At 36.9% G+C, this 23,795-nt stretch overlaps 1 protein-coding gene across 1 annotated transcript; it reads right to left on the bottom strand.

Moving 5' to 3' along the window:
• On the bottom strand, nucleotides 1–22,331 carry rbm28 (RNA binding motif protein 28). Its single transcript, XM_041254601.1, has 19 exons — nucleotides 22,060–22,331; nucleotides 21,390–21,536; nucleotides 21,002–21,096; nucleotides 19,715–19,790; nucleotides 16,795–16,887; nucleotides 16,222–16,293; nucleotides 15,412–15,514; nucleotides 14,664–14,881; nucleotides 14,478–14,547; nucleotides 13,886–13,995; nucleotides 12,617–12,690; nucleotides 10,549–10,684; nucleotides 10,011–10,075; nucleotides 9,386–9,544; nucleotides 7,409–7,558; nucleotides 3,689–3,763; nucleotides 2,606–2,865; nucleotides 1,893–1,992; nucleotides 1–323 (listed from the first exon to the last, which is right to left on the bottom strand). The coding sequence occupies exons 1-19, from the start codon at nucleotides 22,172–22,174 to the stop codon at nucleotides 198–200; spliced, it is 2,244 nt and encodes a 747-aa protein (XP_041110535.1). The 5' UTR covers nucleotides 22,175–22,331; the 3' UTR covers nucleotides 1–197.
• Between the last annotated feature and the right edge of the window lie 1,464 nt (nucleotides 22,332–23,795).

Below are 23,795 nucleotides of genomic sequence, written 5' to 3'. Positions count from 1 at the left end.
TTTGTTTTGTTTTTTATTTTAAAAAAATTGCATACTTTGCTAAACTTAAGTTTCATAAGAGCAAAATAAGTTGGTTTCTTTTTTACTTTTGATACAATACTGTGGCAAATCAATTAAGAGAAAAACATACAATACACAATTCTATCTTCTTGTTGCAATGCACTATAGTAGTAATGGTAAAATACGTCACTGCAGTTTTAACTGAACCATTTGCTCTTTTTCACAATAGACTTGGGATTTCCCAGAATTCTCTTTTTGTACTGTTCAACAAGACTATCAAACCGATCATCCTCTTTGTTTCTGAATGTTCTCTTCTTAGGTGCCTGTAAACAACAACAAAAAAACAATCCAATGAGAACAAGAAGGATGATCTCCTTACATTAAGAACTAGGAAGCACCATGGATAAATACAAAACAAGTAAGACCTTGAAATGTGGCCAGCAAGCAATGCTGGAGAAAAGAGAACATCTGCCTAATCATTCAATAAAGAAATTCCAGTAAAACGTTCTGTTTCAAAGAAAGTCACTCTGCCATTCCCTGAGGCATTGTGTTTTAAACTGCAAATTGAGCCACTCAGTTGCTTCATCGATAACAATCACCACAGCATTACTTAATTGAACAGCACTGATGTGTTACCCAAAATTGATCACAATACCAACAAAAAGTGGTTCTGAAAACATGTTTACCCTTTGTCAAGTTTGATTTTTCCCCATTCACTTTAATGCCAAAATATTATGATCAATCAGTACCCTGTAAGAGCAACACAGGTCCCTCCAGCTAAAGTATGAATTACTGCAATTCATATCCTGTGTGAAGTGTGTTTCCCCAAATATACATGGCTTAGTAATGAGAGTATAATGGCTTTTGGTGTTGTTCAAATAAAAACACTAAACAAAACTACAGCTATCTTAGTATTTATTGATATGCTTTATAGGGGAAAGTTTACATGTCATTCATTACATAAACATGTTATTTATTATCAGCATATTTTGTTATGCAAATAAGTAAATGACAGTACTTCAAAAGCTGCATACCCAGTGCTACAGGCCTTTCAAGCTCTCTTTTGGTAGAAATATTTTTATTTTTAAATTTAGTAGTCGCAAATTCATTATTACCACGTTTTTTCTCCCAATTTGAAATGCCCAATTGTATTTATGCTCAGCCCACTGCTACCACCCCTGCGCTGACTCGGGAGAGGCGAAGAGAACACACGCTGTCCTACGAAGTGTGCCATGTGTCTTTTCACTCTGCAAGCCCGCCATGCAGCCATCCCAGAGCTACAGTGTCAGGACAACACAGCTCTGAGCAGCTTGCAGGCAAACCCACAGGCACCCAGTTAGTCTACAGGGGTCGCTGGTGCGCAGTGAGATGAGGACATCCTGGTCGACCTATGCCCACCCCCCACCCCCCATCGGACGGCGCTTGGCAAATTATGTGCCGCCCCCTGGGAGCTCCCATCCACGGCCGGCAATGGAATAGTCTGAACTCAAACCGGCGACGTACTGGATATAGGGCGCACCCTCACTCCATGACGAGCACCTTTACAGGATGCACCACTCGGATCGCCTTTGGTTAAAATATACAGCTAAATAAAGTTGTGCATTTCAATGTAAATATCTCAAACCTTTTATTCAGAATTTTCCAAAATTATTATTTTTTTTTTTTTTATTTATTTATTTTTTTACAATAAATAAAATAATCTGGAGCTAGAATGTCCTCAATGTTTGTGCAAAGCATGTTAAATAATGCAGCTACTGCTGAAATATTATGCCCCATTTTCTATGGGTTATTTACATTTTTCTCAATTCAAAAACCCTTTTATATCTTTTACGCTACTGTACTTCCTTGGTTATCACCTTGAGTATAAATTCTAATACTAGAAGTTGATGTACCTGTTTGACGGGAAGCATTTGTTGAACACGTTCTTTTCTGCTGGGGTGGTTCTTGGCTTTTGTCGGTTGTGGTAGCTGCGGTTTACCTTTATCCCTTTTTCTGAAAAATACAAATGTCAAAATGCATTGCAGTAAGATAACAATGAGAGACAGGTCATAATACAGGATATGTAATAAGGATATTGTGAGTACAATACTTTTTTTGACAGTCCAAAGTGTGCATGATTTAAAAACAGATGATTAAATAATAATAATAATAATAATAATAATAATAATAATAATAATAATAATAATATTTTCAGGTATTGTAATTTGTATCATACCATCAATACTATTTCAGTGCCAGAGAACAGTGACATTGCTGCTATATTAAAATAATTTAGAGATTTGATCTGCTATTATTCACCACCAGTCACCACACATTAAATACTATTACTAATACTACTCATACTACTACACTATTATGCCAACTGAAAACCATTTTAATCTATCTTGTCTGGTAATCTGTCATTCTGAGTTTACATTCCAAATCCCACAAGTGGAGGTTATTCTGACGAGATTAAAACTAACATTCGTGTACGGACGCAGACTAATCCTGGTACACAAACAGCAGTGACTTTGTTCGGCATTAAAAACAAATCAACAGTGAAAAGTAAAAAAATCCTTCTCTGGAAATCACAAGCCAGGCCTTACAATGTGGCCTCCTTTCTTACCTGATTTTAGGCCCTCTGTGTGAGGGAAGGGGAAGGACCTTCTTGCGCTTCTTGCCACTAGGCAGTTCTTCCACCTCCACACCTGGTTTGGTTACAAATCCTGACCAGGATTTGCCCTCCTCGTCCACTCCTGTGTGTGTGAATGCCTCAAGTCGTCTCTCGCCGCTGTTACCATTATCTTGCCTTGGCTTCTTATTTTTATCAGAGATATTGGGGACTTTCTTATCCCCTTCTAAGCCCACTGTGTGTTTCACCTTTTTCTGTATGGATATAAGAGACAAGGGGTGAATAATCTCAATTAGTTCTGTTTAATATTTTAGTTTAATGATTAGTTCGATGCCAGATGTAATGTCGGCTGGGAAGTTAGAATTGATCGCCAGGTATTTAGGGCCAGTTGTTTTCCATGATAATGGAATTTCTGCTAAAGTAAAACAATTGGCATGCTGGAATGACAGGTTTGAAAACACACTTTATAGAATTTGCTTATCCGACCCTTTTTGACAAACGCAAACAATAAATCGAACGATCCTTCACTCCAGTATTGCCTGTGCTTTATATTGCACTTTGTCACCCTCTAGTGTCAGCTGTAAAACTACCAACTTGTACCCTGTGCTAATCAGTCTTCTTTATCGAATTGTTTTATGTTTGGCACTGGTTCAAATACAAATAGCAATTTTTAATTATAGGAAAATATCATTATAGCTTCTTTAAATAACCTAGTAACAAATCTAAGGATATTTTAGCATGACGGTTTTTGTTATGCAGTATTTCTTTAAAATCACTATATGGATAGCGGTACTAGAGTTTAAATACTGAAAAAGGTATTGAAATACTCCACTAAACCAACTATAACTCAACTATATCAACTTTTAAAAACAGTTCAGGGGCAGCACAAACAAGCAATGACGGATTCATGAGGGAATATACCTTCACTGCTACCTCAGGCTTTTATCACTTAGGGATGTATTCTTTCATTTACTTTTTCACAAGACAAGTTGCCGATGTAAAAACGCTCTCCAGTTAATTTTTTTTATTTCAAAAGACACCTAACATATTAATGGCAACAGAATAACATTTTCATACCTGGTTTTTCAGTGCTCTCATTTCCTTTATTTTTAACATTCTCTTATCTTCAAGAGAAAACTCCACAATAGGTCTCTGAGGAAAAATGACATTTGGCGATTAAACATTTAAAAGATTTGAATGCATAGGAATATATAAAACATTTACAAGTGGCAACATCACACCCTATGTCTGAGTTGATTTATTTATTTTTGAACATGGCGTAATCATTAGGTTGCCTAAATCTGAGAGAGTTCAGCCTAAAATCAAAGCAGGACACTGGGAATTAAATCAGGTTAAAATTTCATGACCTGAGTACTATAAATCAGACTAAACTGAAAATATGGCTTGATCAAAGAATTAAACAGACATGTGCAAAAAAAATAAGGATAAGCCATACCCATCATGTTTCAGTGCAGTTCTACATTAGAAAAAATAGCTAAAATACTACACGGTGTATTCACAATTGTCCCTTTTCAGTCCAAACACACATGACTAAGTTGAATTGTGTTAATATTACATACTATACACATACAAAATGTATAAATTAACCTGTTTTTATGACAGGAATACTGCATTACCAGAACAGTGATTGCCAAACCTAACATTTGCTCCATTTCTTGTTGGGTTTCACATTCACATCACTGTTTCTTTATTAATAAACAAATAATTAACTTTGCAAATACAAAGTATGTGGGGAAAAACATAAAAACCTCCTACACACACTTGGATTCTGAGTGGTCCATCATAACTGCTACAGTCAACCCTCTATACCGCCTGGTAAGAACCACTGGCAAAAAATGTGCAATAAGCAAGGGTGGCGTTATAGTGAGGGACCACAAAAAAAAAAAAAAAATTCTGCACTGTTTGCAATAAATTCAAAGTTTTTATTTTTTAATGACAATTATTTCCAAACTATATTAATAAACATTAATCTTTTTCAAAACTACTGTAGCACAGTTGTCATTTTACAGTAGTAGTGCTAGTACAGTAGTCTAACACAACATGCAACATAAACACTAATTTAGTGTCAAATCAACCAAACGTTTTTTTAAAAAACAAAAAAGTGTATGACTTCAATATGTTTACTGTACTGGTCATTTGAACTTAAGTCTTCTGAAACTATCCCCCTATGAACGATTCAACACTACTGATTGTTTACAAAGCAACATGTACTTAATGCCGTAAGTAGCCTACAGCATTGTCATTTTAGTACAGTAGTTCAAAGAACAAACATATGTACTGTACTTACTATGCACATTCGACTTAACTAAAAAAAAGACTCTGCTTTTAAACATTTCTTAGGCTTAATTTACAAAACAAACCTCAATAATAATAATAATAATAATAATATTATTATTATTATTATTATTGATGCTTTATAAAAGTCACTATTTTAGACTGTCATGCCTTTCAGATGAAACGAATAGACTCGAGACCTTAGGTACGTTAATTGCTGCATGTCTTCAGAATTACAGCCGTCACTCCTTTCAAAATACCTAAACAATGTACCCAGAGCTTCACAAGCCTGTAAGAGGGATGTTGGTTGAGACTGATCCACAGTTGAGACTTCATCATAGTCGTTGTGACCATCATGGTCATCCTCTTCACTTGCGGGCCCAAAGTCCAGGATTTCTTCCTCGGTTATTGCTTCCTTGGTGCTCAATTGACTGCCAATGTGTTGAAACTCAGAAAGCGACACCATGCAATCAGTTGCGATGCTCAGCGTTGTAGCTGTCCTGTTCATGTCTTTCTGGTACACTGTGTTGTGTCCTTGCCGCCATTGTCTCAACAATTTCAGTTTCTGGCATAATCTTCACATGCAAGAAACAGTTCTTGAGTGTTTGGGGACTCACGCTATTCCAAGCCATGTGAATGAACCGTACTGCATCATTCAACATCGAGTTAAGTTCTCTATCAACAGCATCAATCAGGTGATAAATCTGCAGGCGGCGGTAGTGAGACTTAAATGCCTGAATTACACCAGCATCCATTGGCTGTAAATAGCTAGTTAGGTTTGGTGGGTGAAAACGCACAGTAACATTTGTCAGGCCGTCTGGGATGGTTTCACTTGTTGCATTACCCATAAGAAGCAAGACGTTCCGATGTTCGCGATGCATGCACTGTTCAAAGTCTTTTAACCAGTCTGCAGACAGCATTACCGTCATCCATGCTTTCTTATTTCAACAGTATGTTGCACAGAGATCCACATTAAAGTTAGGAAAGCACCTGGGGTTTTTAGATTTCCCAATAACAAGCGGTTTCATTTTGTCTGTTCCATCTGAATTTGCACACAGAACAACTGATTCTGTCCTTTATTTTCTTTGTTCCCTTAGGTCAGGTTACTAGTTGACAGTGAACGATCCGATAACATCCTGTAAAATAAAAACCTAAATTTCATCCATATTGTAAACGTCACAAGGATAGTGCTGTGCAGTAACTTCACGGGCTTTGATTCTCCCATCTGAAACTGTGGTTTGACTAAATGCCAGGACTTTCACTGCTAATGATGTGCTGTGAAATTCCATGTCAAGCTTTAAAATGGTGCAGCCAGCCATTGGAGTCAGAAAAATCATCAATTCAGAGTTCATTGCCGAGCTCTGGCTTCTTCTTTTAAAACCCCATCAGTGACTAACACTTCGCTGGCGGACTGAACTAAACCACATAAACAGGGCTTGTTCTAAATCAGTGTTTTGGAAGGCGTTGCTTTTTGCTTGCAGGTCCACCGAAAGTAAGCCATTTGTTTTTATCCTTTACAATGTCTCCAACCATCCTTCGTTTAATCGTTATGCCCCACTTCGCCGAGAAAACATGTCTTGCTGACTTGCATTCTTATTTTCCGACGAATAGTGCTATTTTTTTCTTTTGCTCTGGTGTAAAATGTACCCACCATGGAGTTGCCATTTTATAATGCTTTTTTTGCACAGTAGTTCAGTAACTATGCATGTACTGCAGTCATCATGATTATTTCGCTGGTGTTACAACAAGGTAAACTACAATGCTCTATGTAAGTTTGCTTGCCTTGGAAAGTAGGCGGGTGGCGGTATAACAGGTAATAATAACACTTTCTATAGGTGGCGGTAAGTGAAGCTAGCATCATAAAGGGGGGCGGATATAATGCGGGAGGGCAGTATATTTAACCCTTTGCGGTCTTATGTCGGACCAGGTCCGACTTTACAATTTTCCCTTCCTTTCAGACATCATCAAAAAGACATCAAACACAGGTAGTCGTTTTTTTCTCTGGAAAAAGCTGTGAACCTTTCAATGGTCGAGTGAGACCAATAGGAGCAGAAAAAAAAGGGGCGGACCTAAGCAATACACAGACGCACCACAGACATAACACGGACATAAACAAATAAGATAGCTGCTTCCGCATCCAGAGCTCAAAGAATATCACCGACATTTTCAGAGCTTTTTGAGATGTCATAGTAAAAAAATAATGACTTGGATCACATTATTGAGGAGTTTGTTGATAAAACAAGTGATCAGGAGATGATTTATCAGTGTGAACAACTAACTATGAACAACAGAGGTATGTGAAAAATAGCGAACAAGGGGTGGGGCTGGAGAAGCAGTACTGAGTGTCCTGTTGATATGCAGTGCCTTTTAAACTGTTTTACAGTGGAAAAAAAATACAAACAAAAAAAATTGGAGCTGACACACCTGACAGGTTCTGAATAAATGGACCGCAAATGGTTAGTTACTGACTACCCAATTTATTTTAAAAAGAAACATACTAACCTTCTCTGGCCCAAATATGTTTGGGTTATTGTTCAAGTATCGTAGAGCTTTGAGGGCATTCTCATGTTCCGTGAACTCTACGAAGGCATAGCCAAGCGAACGTCCCAAAGCCTTCCCAGTCTGAAAACGCCTGTCACACATCACACGACACTGAAAACACACATTTTAAATGTTAGGAAAAACATCTGGTATGGGGAGCTTATGCTCTCCTATTCAGAAACCCATTCTCCATATTGGGTGCTGGAGAAAAAGAACGTTCATTGTAGGAATTTAAAGGCACTGGAAAAGGTGCCCAAGACTATTATTGAATGTCTACATTATTACAGAAGCATGTGTGATATGATTTTAAATGAGCTATGCACAAAGTAACCAAAGCTCATTTAAAAGTGTAACTTCCCAACATGAAGTGTACCCTCTCCTACTGCAATATTTTCCAATACCAGGTATTTTATGTTAAACTGACAATAAATACACCAACAACAAGCAGTTTATCCTTATGGACTTTAAATACATTTTGGGGAGTGGGTGGGCATTAAAACCAGCACATTTACCAATTAACCAGCTACAAGGAATTTGTATTAACTACCAAAAAAAGTGAACAAATTATCTGAATCAAGCAAACATGGTTAGTTTTGTGGAGAGATTTAAAAGAATCACTACTCCATCTAGTGGTGAATTTGTGCTATTAAAAATAGCATGTATGATACTCATTTACAGGTCCATTTGGTTCTTTGTCAGCTGTAAACTGACCTCTCAAGAGCACAAAACTGTGTACCGTCTCAAGCATCATGCATTCCTCACATCTGTCCTGAAATACCACAAATCTTACTAAACTAAGCTTTCACTCAGTTCAAAACTGAGTGAAATATAGGACACCACTCAAGGCAAGATAAAGCATTGGGTTAAACAGAAACCAATTACTTTTGAGGGCAGTTGTGCTACGGAGACGGACAATGTCAATCCACTGCCTTTGCCGTGAGGCACCCTGGAAAGTCGTGAGACCGAACATTTCATTGTTCTAGACAAACACAACAAGAAAAGGTTCGGTGTAACCTTGTCCTGTTTTATTATTATTATTTTCTTTTATTTGGTGCAAAAAAAAAATATATATATATGCAAAACAAATTGCGACTAATGTCTTGGCAAAACAATCTTGGTTTTCAGAGGACTTGGTTAACATTTCAAACATGCCAAACATTCCTTTTGGTTGCTCGTGGATTTCTCACCAGCTCCTGTTCAGACGCCATGTGCCTGATAAGCAGGTTGCATTCCAGTATTTAACCAGAAACAAAAAATAATAATTCAAAAGCAAAGGCATGTGACAATGTAATAAAGTTAAGAGTATTAGTTTCCCTCAAGACAGACAGCTTCAGTTGGGACTGATTATAAACAAAATAATATCTATAAAATAAATGAATAAAAGCAGGTTACTCTAGATCTCTGTAGTATTTGTTAAGAGACGCATTCTCAGTAACTTTTAGAAGCAACAACACAGATTATGTTCTTGACAGTAAGTTAATATATACAAGACACGTTTTTAATTTAGTGGAATATTTGATTTCATTCAAATATTATCGATTTGTTATCGTGAGGTCCCAATCGAGAGAGAATTCGATTATTATCGTTATTACAAAAAAATTGTTTTTAATGGTACACTGTACACAATCCACAACTAAAAGTATGTCAGCCATACCATTTCCATAACCAATGTCCTATTCAATTGCTAACGCAGTACATTGGCAAAATGATGTGCTGTACCAAGCTTATGAAGTCAAGAAAGAAAATGGCATTACATAATGGAATATTCTTCCTGCCCTCAAGTAGCATTTTTATTACAATGCCTATACTGCAAACATGGTTAGCCTTCATTTACATTTAAAAACTATTTTAAAACAAACAGGGCCCTCACTTATTACAGAAGGTAGTCAGAATAATGACAAACATTTGTAGCCTTGCAAGCAAAATTGTTTCTCTCACCTCATTTATCTGCACGTCCTTGCCCCCCCCAGCTGCCTTTAGACACAGTACCCTTAACTGTTTGTTATCCATGGACTTGGGTATGTTGTGAACACACAGCCTTGTTTTCGAAACAAAAATATTGGCATTCTTCAACTTCTGTCGTTTCAGTTCTTCAAACTAAAAAGAAAAGCACAATTGTAAAAGAGCTAAAAGAAATAATTTGCAAGTACATTCCTGCCATGCTATAAATACAAAATTAGAGCCATCAGTCATCATACTCTCAAATTATCCCAATTAGATAAGTAATTTTCTAGATAAAAAAAGTGTACAGCATGTAAAGATAGACCACAGACATCTGAGAATACTGTATCCCCAGATTCTAATACGCTCAGGAAATGAAGACAAATCTATATCTACCTGACAAGAAGCTCTCACTTTTATTATTAACTATTGCTGAATGATGACACTGCTTAGACATTTATAACACTATCATCTGTGGGTAAAGCGGGTATTTTGCAATTGCCTATGTGTGAAACTTTCCTAACTTTTAGCTGAAATTGTTTACAATCATTTCTGAATTATTGTCTGGATGAAGACTTTACATAACCCAACCCTGTATTCAGTCCTAGTTCCAAGTGCTTACCCGTGTTCTCTTGGCAAGGTCAGCTGCATTCAGTTCTTCAGCTGCTTTGGTTCCTGCACGGATAACTGTAAATTAAATATTAAATCATTTTATACACAGACACACACTCTGAAAACAAATCTGCATGCCAACTCACATAGGGAATTGAACATAGTTCCCTACAAGTACACAACCGGTAATTTAAGGGATGCATTGACTTGAGAGGTTCTTTCACATTAATTTTTGCTTCTTACAAATTTCATTCAGCATTCAAAAGGTGTATTAACATTTGCAGTGGGGAGGGTAGCTCTATTTGCAGTTGTCTGGGTGAATCAAAGGACACTGCGGCAAATAATCTGCCTCACAGAGACCTAGTTTTTCCAAAATTGAAGGTTATATCAAAGAGTTAATATTTCCAGGTTCATAAGTGAATTTTAAATTACAAAGTAGCTTTAAAATTGTTGTAGAAAGGACAAATTTTACCTTTGTCAATGCATTATTTTACAGCTTTTAAAAGCAGATACTGTAAATAATAATGTAAATCAAATTTGACACTTACAGCCCTCTCTCGCAAGATATAAGTTCCGTGTTCCTGTGGGCTTCAGCACCTTCTTATCCTTCAGCTTCATAGCATCCGCCCGACTGACTGCCAAGACAATGTTCAACGTCCTGCCATCTACTTTCAGACCTCCGTTCTATTGAAATTATTTAATTATAGTTATAATGATGCAGGCTGCATTTAGGCACACGTGTACATAAATAACAGCATTTCCAATTGAATAACCGACTATCTTGGCAGGCCCCTCCACTACTGTATATCCCTTTTGCCAGGGTTGTGCTGTGCAATCAAGTTATTCTGTTATTGGATTTCAATGAAAATGTGATTTCACTGAGACCAATTATGGATCGTATATATAAAAATGATACTTCCCAAAAATGTGCAAAAATATGCACATTCTTCAACCAAATGATTCAATCAATGCACTCATTTGAAGTTGGATGTAAAAATTTCAAACAGCATAATATAACCTAGCAAACCTATCTGCAGACACAAAAGCACAAGCATTAGTTCCAATATCTTTTAGTAGAGAGAACATACAGTGGCTTGCGAAAGTATTGACCCCCCTTGGCATTTTTCCTATTTTGCTGCCTTACAACCTGGAATTAAAATCGATTTTTTGGGGGGGTTTGTATCATTTGATTTACACAACATGCCTACCACTTTGAAGATGCAAAATATTTTTTTTATTGTGAAACAAACAAGAAATAAGACAAAAAAACAGAAAACTTGAGCGTGCATAAATATTCACCCCCCCAAAGTCAATACTTTGTAGAGCCACCTTTTGCAGCAATTACAGCTGCAAGTCTCCTGGGGTATGTATCTATAAGCTTGGCACATCTAGCCACTGGGATTTTTGCCCATTCTTCAAGGCAAAACTGCTCCAGCTCCTTCAAGTTGGATGGGTTCCGCTGGTGTAAAGCAATCTTTAAGTCATACCACAGATTCTCAATTGGATTGTGGTCTGGGCTTTGACTAGGCCATTCCAAGACATTTAAATGTTTCCCCTTAAACCACTCGAGTGTTGCTTTAGCAGTATGCTTAGGGTCATTGTCCTGCTGGAAGGTCACTGTGGGGATGGTGTTCTCGGGGTGATGAGAGGTGTTGGGTTTGCACCAGACATAGCGTTTTCCTTGATGGCCAAAAAGCTCAATTTTAGTCTCATCTGACCAGAGTATCTTCTTCCATATGTTTGGGGAGTCTCCCACATGCCTTTTGGCGAACACCAAACATGTTTGCTTATTTTTTTCTTTAACCAATGGCTTTTTTCTGGCCACTCTTCCGTAAAGCCCAGCTCTGTGGAGTGTACGGCTTAAAGTGGTCCTATGGACAGATACTCCAATCTCCGCTGTGGAGCTTTGCAGCTCCTTCAGGGTTATCTTTGGTCCCTTTGTTGCCTCTCTGATTAATGCCCTCCTTGCCTGGTCCATGAGTTTTGGTGGGCGGCCCTCTCTTGCCAGGTTTGTTGTGGTGCCATATTCTTTCTATTTTTTAATAATGGCTTTAATGGTGCTCCGTGGGATGTTCAAAGTTTCAGATATTTTTTTATAACCCAACCCTGATCTGTACTTCTCCATAACTTTGTCCCTGACCTGTTTGGAGAGCTCCTTGGTCTTCATGGTGCCGCTTGCTTGGTGGTGTTGCAGACTCTGGGGCCTTTCAGAACAGGTGTATATATACTGAGATCATGTGACACTTAGACTGCACACAGGTGGACTTTAACTAATTATGTGACTTCTGAAGGTAACTGGTTGCACCAGATCTTATTTAGAGGCTTAATAGCAAAGGGGCGAGTGCATATGCACGCACCACTTTTCCGTTATTTATTTTTTAGAATTTTTTGAAACAAGTTATTTTTTTCATTTCACTTCACCAATTTGGACTATTTTGTGTATGTCCATTACATGAAATCCAAATAAAAAACAATTTTAATTCCAGGTTGTAAGGCAACAAAATAGGAAAAATGCCAAGGAGGGTCAATACTTTCGGAAGCCACTGTAATACAACCTATATGAACCTCACAGTAACATACTGCCTATGATAATGTTTGTTTTACTTATCTCCTTACCTTAGATTCATCCTGAGCTTCAGCAACACACTTTTCTGCAGCTTCTTTTGTCTTAAACTGGGCAAAGGCACAACCTGTCAAAAAACAAACAAGTATAGGGATAAAACCAACATCAGAACCTATAACAGTTAGTCCAGTATTTGGAACACTCCACAGAACTTAGAATGAACACCTCCATAGTCCATATGGCAGCTAGCAGCCCAGAGACATACCATCACTTTTGTATTTGTATTTAGGGGATTTTACAAGGTTTTCTAAAATTAAGATATGTTATCAATTAGGAAGGACTGTCCCCTTCCACTGAGAATGTAAAATATAACTGAATAAATGTTTGTTTTTGTTTTGTTTTTTTACTTCTATTCCACATTTCCTTAGGTTTATTTATATATATATATTTGTACAAGACTTAGTAAAAGGCCAGCTTTCGGATAGTGCTTAGAGTGACCGGCAAAGCTCTAAGTTCCTCCGAGTTTAAGTTTTCGCCATCCAAGCTGAGGACGAGGTAAACAGACAGCCTTTGTTTTATCCCCTGCTGTGTTGGCAATGAACTCAGCTGGGGGAAAAAAAGGACATGAAGGACTGCTGTGCTGTAAGTAGTTCATCTTGGGTTGTCTGTCGGGATTGTACCATAAAATAAAATGTGCTTACTAAGGTTTAAGTTTGTATTACAGAGGATTGAGGCTGCAGTCTCTTTGGGAGCATCGAATTAACATATCCAGAGTTGTGCGTTTCTTTAGAAAAAAATACCTTTACGTTTCTTTATTGACACAGTGCTGTTTATTCAAGGGCGGCGTCTATTAAAAAGCCGATATTTGAGTGAGGCGTTAATTTGAGGGGGGCATTAATTCGATATATAGCTTTAAACTTAAAAGCATCATACTCCTTGCCCATTAGTGATCAAAACTTGTTAAATTACTAACTACTCCAGTAAGTTAATGCAAAAGGGGGTGACGTTATTAAAGTACATTCTTGTAAAGGCATTGGCATTTTGTTATTTTAAAATGTCATTAAACTCACCAGCTGTTGAATAAATGAATGCGCAGTATCATTCTTAAATTAATTTAAAATTATTGTTATAATGAGCAGTGAAGGACAATGATGTGCGGCAAACAATCTGTCTGTGTAAATTAACTCAGAAACAAGCCACAGACAGATCAATTTAATTACATTACTGAATTAAAAACAATGTCCTCTATTGTTAATCGTATCTCTCTAAAAACATGGTTTACAATAAATCATTGTACTAATTGTATTGCTACAGCAACTGACCTTTAGAGTGCTCAGTATCTGGATGAAGCACAATACGGACATATTTAAGTTCTCCAAACTTCAGAAGAACCTCCTCTAACCCATCCTCTTCTGTATCAAAAGACAGGTTCCTAGAACAAATCGGTAATAGTTTAATTTATTTATACAGGTCAACTTATTTCCAAAGGGTCCTTACTACATGCTGAGGCACAGAAAGCGACGGTTTTTCAAGGGGAGAGCCGAGACAATATCCTTTCGGCAAAATCATACCCCCTTCAACAAATCATTTTCTGCCAAGTAGATGTTATCCAGAATACATCTTTTATTCAATACAATTTTATTCAGTATGTTATTTAAAGCAGTGTTAAGGCTGAGAGAACATCCATCTAACACTGGGCTCTCACTAGTATAAAACCAAAGAATTGTTGAGGTGTACAGATCATGTAAAAGGGGAGTAAATTAAGAAATCCTTACTGGTGGTGCAATAAAATCCACCTCCATTTAGATCACCCATATACATACATAAATAAGTAAGACTCATTTTACTAATAATTCTTTTTTTTTTTTTTTTTAACACTGGGAAGAAATTGTTCAATACAATGAGGTTGCTTACCTGATAAAGACAGTTTTCCCTTCATTAACATCTTGAGGAGGGGCTTTCTTAATCTTTGCTGTTTTTTTACCTAGGCACGATCAAACAACAGAGCTCATTATAAAATGAGGGATGAATGTTAGTACCATTCCTTTTAATGTATGGGTTATCCAAACCGCAATATCTTTTTTTCAACTGAACCTTTACCTTCATCTTCACTGTCATTTTCATCTTGATCTTCATCATCTTCCGATCCTAGCTCGCTTAGATCAGACTCCTCCTGATCAGAGCCAGCGCCTCCAGCCTCTTCATCACTCTCCTCCTCGTCAACATCAAATGCAGTCACACCCTTAGAACTCTCAGGATCATTCCCAGAATCTTCAGCTTCCGCCTCAATCGCCAGCTGAGCAGTTTTTTTTTCAGCCCTGAAACAAAGCAAAAAGCCTCATTGGAAAAGGATAGCTCTCTAAAACTCAATCTCACTCATACGTGCCAGTCTCTAAGGGGAGGCATGCAGGAAACAACACAATTAAGGAGCTCAGTGTGAGGGATGAGGTTGGAACTCTTTTTGTGTTCAAATATCCCTGCGACTTGCTTCTTGCTTTATCTCAGACTCAAAGATCATTATATCTACCAATACAATACCACCTTTCACTCGATGCAATATGCCAAAGACCATTCATTTTTGCTAGCGTGAATGAACTACTCAAAAGTTGGAAAATATTCTCCATATGTTAATGATTTACCTTCAAAATGCATTTCTGTAAATCTTTACAAATAACTCCATGAGGGGGAAAAAACAAAAAGGTTGCCCTCCGTCCATTACAAATGAACGGATCCTCTCAAAATGATGTCTGTTTAATGATCTCTAGTCCCAAATGTACACAAAACAGAAAGATACAATTGTTACATTACAGAATTTAAAAAGCAAACAGATCAAAAGTGTGCAACTTACTTTGTTTTCTTGTTAAAGGGTGTGTCAACTGGCTTTTTTACCTCTTCACCATCACTTTCATTACTGCTGTCAGGATCTTCTTTATTTTCTTTCTTCTGGCCTCCTAACAAAATACATGAAATATCTAAACAAACTAACAAAAAACAGCCCCATCCCCCTTTCTGCTACCACAATGAGAGGTTTTATGATTTCTGAGCATCTTTAGAAATCATGTCGTACAGTTGCCTCCGCTTAGAAAGGGCGCGCTTTGGTTACGTGATCTGCCTGTGGCAAGCGATGGACGTTAGAAACTCGCACAATAACCTGATGTTCAAAATGTCCCCCAATTACAGTAAACAAATGTGTGTATGCAGTTTAAAATCTTTAAGACGTGCATTACACAAAAAAAATTTCACCATGCAGAATCTGCAATGAATGGCAATGAATGAATGATGGAGATTGCAATTGCAGATGATTTATGAAGTGTGAGGGCACTCGGGGCCCGAGTGAAAGAAAAATTTGGCCAGAGGCCTCGTCCGTGGGTGCCCGACGGCTACCTGCGCGAGGCCTGCTGGAAAAACATGAACAGTTACATACACACCAGTGCTGCAGATATGAAGTGGCTATGGGTCCCTCCCTTATGCAATTATATGTGTTCCAAGCCTGTACTGCAAAGTATGGTAGCCCTGTAAGTCATTAAAACAAAGTGCTTTATCGTGTTTACACAATCACGGTCCTGGAAGCCCACTTCAGTATGATAGCGTTACAACAATCAAATTAAAATTAAGAAATACACCATTGGTGAAATTCTGAAGGTAATGTCCAACTTACCCGAGGTGGAAGAAGTCTGTGTAGTTACAAACTTATCCTTGGGTATTGCCCAATCCACAGCTACTTGTCTGCCTGTAATGCATCAGTTTCAAAATGTAAACTAGAAAAATGATATTCCTATGTAATAAACAAGTAGGTTTCCAATAGTCACTTTTAGTAAGCAAGCTATGTGTGTTATTGGTCAATGGTTTTAACATTCCAGATATAGGAACAATTGTTCAGGCTACTCCTGACCCAACTTTTCTAACAACATTCAATGTATAGGGTATATAATAATCAATGCACCATAGGTAGACTGAAAATGGGAAACAAACTGCAGTATACAGCATGAAAACCTATTAAGATAACGTAAAACTGTTTATAATAAAAAAACAAAATGAATGCATGCACAGCACTATGAGGGTTAAACTATAACAGTGGATCTTTAAAAAAAGACTAACCAATAACAGCATGATTAAAAGTACAGTACATATGATGTCCTAAATTCATCTCCCACACACGTCAGTCTCCAGTAGAGGACTGCATCTTCTTTTTTTTTTTTTTTTTTTTTCCAGTTAACACAGCCCTATTTACCTTTAATCTCTTTCAAATTCATAGCGCTCAGTGCTTTCCCAGCTTCCAGGATATTCTTGAACTGGATAAAACCAAACCCCTTCATCCTCCCATCTGCAAAAGAACAATGCTATTGTTTAGACAGTGTAATGACTGTGGAGGTGTTGGTGTGTAAGAAAGCTTTCATCCAAGAAGAATGCAGTTATTGTACAGCAATCTTTTACCTCACAACTAAACTGGAATCCGTCATTTGAACAACAAACAATTAGAAAACAGAATCCATGTGCTGTCAATTATTTCTTACACCCGAAACAGTATTACCTTTTCATACTTTTTACATCGTCCTCTTACTTTTTTTTTTTTCTTTTTTTTTTTACAATTCATACCGAGTGTTTGTTGCAATTACTCAAATATTGAATTTAGTCAGTTCTGATAATACTGTGTTTACATGCATGACCCCAGTTCAGAAGTAGTTAAGTTGGAGTTTCCAGATTGTAATGCAGGCTATATATCCGTACCTCTTCACTTATAGTGCTTATTCTTACACCTTTTCATTCACTTGGTGATCTAGGCTGTGTTACATATGTCTATAATGAAAAACAATCTGGCATTAAAGCTGCTTCAGAATTGATGTAAAGCGCCTTAACACACATCATACATGTATTTAATTAAGCACATTACAATAACATTCAGAGTGACTGGACGTATTATGAAGTGGCAACAGTTAAAAAAATAAATAAATAAATACACAGACAGACAGACAGACAGGCAGCAGGGCTAGCAAAATCGCTAGCCCGACGTTCCGGGACAACCAAAAAACAATTTTTTGGCTGCTTCCCCGACGGGCAATCCGATTTTTTGCTCTATAACAAGATAACGTTCTGTGCTTTAATCAAACAGCGGTTTCTCAATCTAGATTCCGCTCACAAATCATCCCGGTAAAACACGTTTAAAAGGATCAAAGTTTTTCATTGGTAATGCTTGAGAGATTTCCCGGGTGACGTACACATTGCTTGTGACGAAATCCCGCGAGGATTGCCCCGTGAAAAACCCCTGACAGCTCAAGCAATCCTATCTAGTCAGCGCACTGGTGTCACATGACCATGTCTGCTCCACTGAAACTACGGTTAAAATGGACACTACGACAGCCAAAGTATAACCTTTGAAGGCTATGATTTTTTTTTTTTAAACAAAGTTACAGACTGGAATTACAAGTTACAGTACTCTGCTCACCAAGATTCACATTATATTATCTGGTTGTTACCTTTATTAAGTCATTAACGTTATTTCCCAAACCAGGAAAAAAAAAAAAATCGAATGACAGTTATCACTGACTCAGATTTAGCACGTAGCGTTGACATCGCTTTTTTTTTTCATTTCTTTAATGTGATTAATAAAATGTACTGGTAATTTTATTTTAAATGTATAGTGCTTGCTTGTAATCTACAGTACCGAGTGCAGCAACAGTCTCGGGTCCAAACCGTCAGCCCAGTGTAGATATACTATTTACATCCTCGCTATATGGACTTAATTGTATGGTTAAATATGGATTAAAAAAAAAAAAAAAAAACCTGCTGCTGATGTTGGCTCATGCAGCTCTATGCAACCAGCATGGCAAAGCAGCAACGATGATTTTATTTTTTTTTTTTTAAGGAACCAAGATTTCAATTAGCATTTGCAACTGAAACAAAACTGAAACTTTGATGTGCTTTTGATGTGTTGTACTGTGTTCTTCAATGAATAGGATATAGCCAGAAATCTGGATGCAGCATGCCACAAATTGGGTACTGTACTTGTAATTCTACTTTTATTCACAATCTCATTGCTATTATTATTATTAGTATTACTCTTATTGCAAGTAGTGACAAATACTGTAATAAAGAAAATCAAAGAATAAAACAGTACTAATAATAGTTTAGCTAATGCCTTTATCCAAAGTGACTTCCTTAACTTCCTCCAGCAGCTTATATTGTTCGTTTTGGATCGTTCTTTTACTATAGAGAACAAAAGGCTTTGGGCCCAAACAGGGTTGTTATAGTGAGGATGTACTGTATTTAGTATTTGACTTATATACTTAATACACAACACTTGCACATTTTAATATATAATGCGTGCACATTTGTTATTTAATTTGTTATTTTTCACCTCCCATAGTGTTCAACATTTAATAGAGGGTACATAGAAGTTTGGAACAGAATCCACAATCATCCCTTACAAAAAAAAGTAATATACTGCAAGTATACTTATGCCAAAATAGTCTAGTTTTAGTATACTACTGGTACCACTGTACTATCCTATTTTGGCACAAGTATACTTGCAGTATACAACTTTGTATGTTCTTTTTGTAAATAATGCAGCGTAGTTTTCAAATATTGGACATTTCTTAGATTGTATCTTACTTCTCTTTTGCATACCTGCATTGTCTCTTGCTAGATATGCACCTCCATATTCCGACAAATACTTTTAGAAAACCAGGAGCAACTTCTGCTCTGGATTAAAAAGCTGTAATGCTCTGCGGCTGCCCACCTATGTGGATAACTATCAAAAAACTAGTAGAAACTAAAACACAAGTCTCGGAAAAACAAATGGAAGTCAGGAAAAAGTCTGGAATTTTGATGTTGAAAAAGTGTATGAACCCTGAGATACTGTACCTATGTTGAGTACAGTCCATAGGTCAATTATGGGCAATTTTACTTTTTTTTTTTTTTGGACAACCAAATGTTTACAATGGACTGCTGAAGGGCAAGTACCATTACCAAAATTTTGCAAGCCCTGGATGGATGGGACGGACAGATAGACAGAAAGTGGGTAGCATAATTTCTTTGTAAAGAACCAGCTTTAGGATTGTTTGGCAATAGAAAAACACACAAAAAAAAGAGAAAAAAAATCACAAAGCTGAAGATAAATCACCTTTTCCATGCAGTCCCATCCCCACCATTACCTTCTTTCAATGGGATTTGCACTTCTAGGACAGCTCCATATTTAGAAAACTCCTGCTTCAGATCATCTTCAGAACACTGCAGGGGATATAACAAAAACATCATGGATTAACACTAGCACCACGATAGGTGCTTTTTGAACAGCTTTTGCAATTAAAATTTAAATATTTCTGTGTATGTGAATATCTTGTGCATGTCCGTTCGTGTTACTAAATATCTGAATTAAATACCCATAAAGTGGTTCAGCTGCAGAATAGTAAAAATGATTAAGTTATAAACACTTGCTTCAACCGCCAGACCCGCAGTTTGAAATCAATACAGCTTAGCCGACAATTTAGTCTAGGCTTTGTAATAAAATCACAATACAGTGTGATACAGATACTCTACTTTTTTCTTGTCTGCCCGTCCCTTGAACAGGGTTACCACCAACAGCTCAAGCCATGCGAGACCCCCTGCTCTCCACTACACTCCCTAGGCAGAATGACTGTGCCACCCTGAGTGTGTACCCGCAGACTGTTGCATTTTACAGCGCAAAGATGTATCGTGTTGACATACTGGTTCAAATGGTATAGCTGTATTCTATCAAAGGTGGTACTCACAGGTGGCCTGTGGCTGTTTTTTTATAATGTTTTGAACCTGGCTTTTGTTTTGTACAAGGAGGGAACGGGAACACAATCACTCAGAGGGACTTTGTTTTGCAGCTAGCCATAGAGCTGTGGCAGAAACATTTTGATAAGAGACACAAAAGCTGACTGGCAAATGCCCCTCAATGTTCAGCCAGCACTTCGCCCACTGGCACACGGAATAAAAGACAATGCCAGGTTACTAAATGCAATAAAAAGAGAACTTTTGATGTCTGTGCCCGTTGTGAAATGGAAGTCTGTGGCAAATGCACTGGTACAGTTGAAAAGCGTGTATTCTACGTAGATTGTACTTAGAAAGCTGTAATAGAACTCTGAACAGGCAGACAGAGTTTATTGCATAAGTCTATTATTACAGTTTTTCATGTTTATGTTTACGTATATGTGCTCTTTTTGAAAAAAAAAGTTTAATTTTCAATGTAAGCACGGTGTTTCTGCTCTGAAAATGTTATGTATGATGTTCATAAATATTAAATTGTATCCGATTGTTTGTTTTTCATATCAAAGCTATTTTTAAATGGAGCCACACAATTTGCGGGTGCGGCAGTTGTATGCAGTCCGAAACCTTGGTGGTTCCAATGCTAAACATTTCTCCTTTCAAGAAATCTAATGAATTTGGAAGCATCCAGAATTGTGTTTTCCTCTTACCTTGAAACTCAAATTCCTGATTATTAATCTACCTTTCATTTTAGATTTCTTCAATGTTTTGGGTTTCTGCTCTTTTGGATCAGATTTCTGGGGTTCTACAAAAAACAAAAAAGTACAGTATGTGTTAACAGTGGGGAAAACCTTATAACACCAGCCAACAAATCTAAATTAAATCCCAGAGTCTTACTCACAAATTTTTAACTGATGAGCAATCTGAAAACTGAATTGTTTAAATCAGTTTTCAATTATTAAAATAGTCTTATAGTTTTTTGAACTTTCAGTATAATTTAATAACAAGTCTTATTTAATTAATCTACTTTAAAAACATTGTTTAAATAACTTGAGTTTAAAGCATTATATATAAGCTTGCATTCAAACACCAACATACCACCCTTCTTTTTGTCATGTTGTTTCTTATTGGCAAGTGTCAATCTAATTCTTTGTCCATTGTAATCCTTGACCACTTTCAGCGCCTTCTGGGTGTCCTCAAGCATGGAAAATGTAACATACCCAAATCCACGGCATGTCTCACTGCCTGAATGAAAAAACAGCACTCTGTGAGATGTTATTTTGAAGCACTCGTATTGGGAGAAAATATGAAGTTAGCATAGTGCTATCCACCGCCTAATAACAACAACAAACAACTACGAAGTCAGTTTTTGTTTACACTCCTGTAATGTATTGGATATAAACTAACTCCACGACCGACAAGGTCTGCTTTACTACACATTAAAGTGAACAGAAGGCTAAACTACAATACAAAGGCTGTTTTAAAACACAGCAAGTAAATGCATTTGCGTAAAGTAACTCTGATCTATGTTAAATGCAGAAATCACAAGCCACACGTTCTCAAGTGATTGTTTGCATGTTAATACAATATTATCCAAAATGTAACATTTAATCTGTAGCGGTATTATTATTGGTTATTTGTGAACCACGGTCAAGAGTTACCTACAAATCGTTTGTTTCCAACATCGTGTTCCCTGGTCTTCATTAAAAAAAAAAATGTGAAAAATAAATTAATTAAAAAAAAAAAAATACAATATTCTCTCCCTTACCTTTCTCCTTTACCACAAATCCATGTTTTACTGGTCCGATTTCACTGAAAATCTCGACCAGCCGATCACTGCTAGCTGTGGCAGGCAAATTGCGAACGAATAAGGTGCTGGACATTTTTAAGTTCTAGTTTCTAATATGTATATATATATTAAAGCAGAGTTGTGTGTGTTGTACACTCCATGCAGTTCCAGCAGCACCTATCTCTGTTACTGAGTTTTTTTACACCCCTAACCCTAAAATATCCACATGGAATAGTCAAAGGCAAGTGTAAATAAAACAAAAAAATATTATATATATATATATATATATATATATATATATATATATATAGATATATATATATAATATATATTATATATTCAATTAAAAAAAAAATCGTGTTCTGGAGGAATTTAAATCTTATGGCACGTGAACCTTCCTGCGTGTTTGCACACGGGAGCTGCCATTTTGAAAATAAAACCGGAAGTTACTAGAAAACACCCCCGATTTAAAGCAACACGGATGTGGAACCTTTGTTCCGAGCTAAACGCAAGGATGTACTATCCTTGGGTGAACGATAATTTAATGTTGGTAATGTTCCAGGATCTTGATCTGGTTAAAACTAAAGTGGGGTATAATTATGTAAAGAATTTAACAACACTGTGACTTTTAATGCTTACAAATAAACATTTGGTTAACTACTGATGTAGTCGTTATCATTTAAACAATGTATTATTTAATGCTTCAATAAGAAATACACATTTAAAGTCTCAATATAAAAAATCATAATCATATGCAGTAAACCTTTTATCAATTTTGGGGCTGGTTGTCTTTTTATTACCTGTCACTGGTCTTCAGCAAGACTCTTTTAGCCAAAAAAGGGACCTCTCTGCTGTTGTAAGACTTTGCATCTCTGGTATTGTGCACAGTAATGTGACATTTCTAAAATGCAACAGTGTTGGCAGAATTTCATTTATTTATTTATCAAAGATAATATCCTTTGCATTTATATTTGCAGGTGTTGCACATTTTCAGATTGTACCCTCCCTCATTTCAGCAGGTATCGCTATTGTCTTAATTATCCTATTTCTTTTTCCCCCGGAAGCTGGTACGAGGCACGTCTTCATGGAAGGTTTTGGGGTACTATTCAGCGCAGACATTTGCAGTTATATTCTGTGTGCAGGATTCATCCTGTAGTTTAGCAGAAGCTGTTGAGTGCGGTGCTGCTGCGGGCACCAAAATAAACTACAGCAAATCAACAACCCTGGATTTCTGATTTCAAAATAATAATAATAACAAAACAGTTTCCTATGTGAGACAATTTCTGCAAATGTTTGCAGAATTGTGAATTCTGTAATAATTTATGTGATAGCAGAATTGGGGAATCCTGGTAAGGTTAGTGATTAAACATGTTCGTTTATGATTAGAAAATAGGGTAGTGTTGGATGTAAAGATGTACGCAAAATAAAATGAAAGCAGGCGAGTAGAAAACGTTATTACATACTGTTTCATAGATGCTAACATTCTGACAATTAAATACAGTTCAATATTGAACACTTGATTTGGTGTGTTTGATGTTTATAAATGAGGGTTAAATTAACGTTTGGGGAGGGGGGCCCATCTTCCTCTTCCTCCGCCACTGGTGTGCTTGGAGTTTATTACATTTTTATTATTTGTCAGTCTGAGTAGCACTACCCTGCTCAGATGTGTTTGTACCACTGGCTGGTAAGGCAGCACGCTTCACCTGTCCAGTGTA

The sequence above is a fragment of the Polyodon spathula genome, chromosome 7 (assembly GCF_017654505.1).
Source record: "Polyodon spathula isolate WHYD16114869_AA chromosome 7, ASM1765450v1, whole genome shotgun sequence".
Classification (NCBI taxonomy): Eukaryota; Metazoa; Chordata; class Actinopteri; order Acipenseriformes; family Polyodontidae; genus Polyodon; species Polyodon spathula.
The sequence above is the reverse complement of the archived record's forward strand: the minus strand, read 5'-3'. Positions and strand labels throughout refer to the sequence as shown.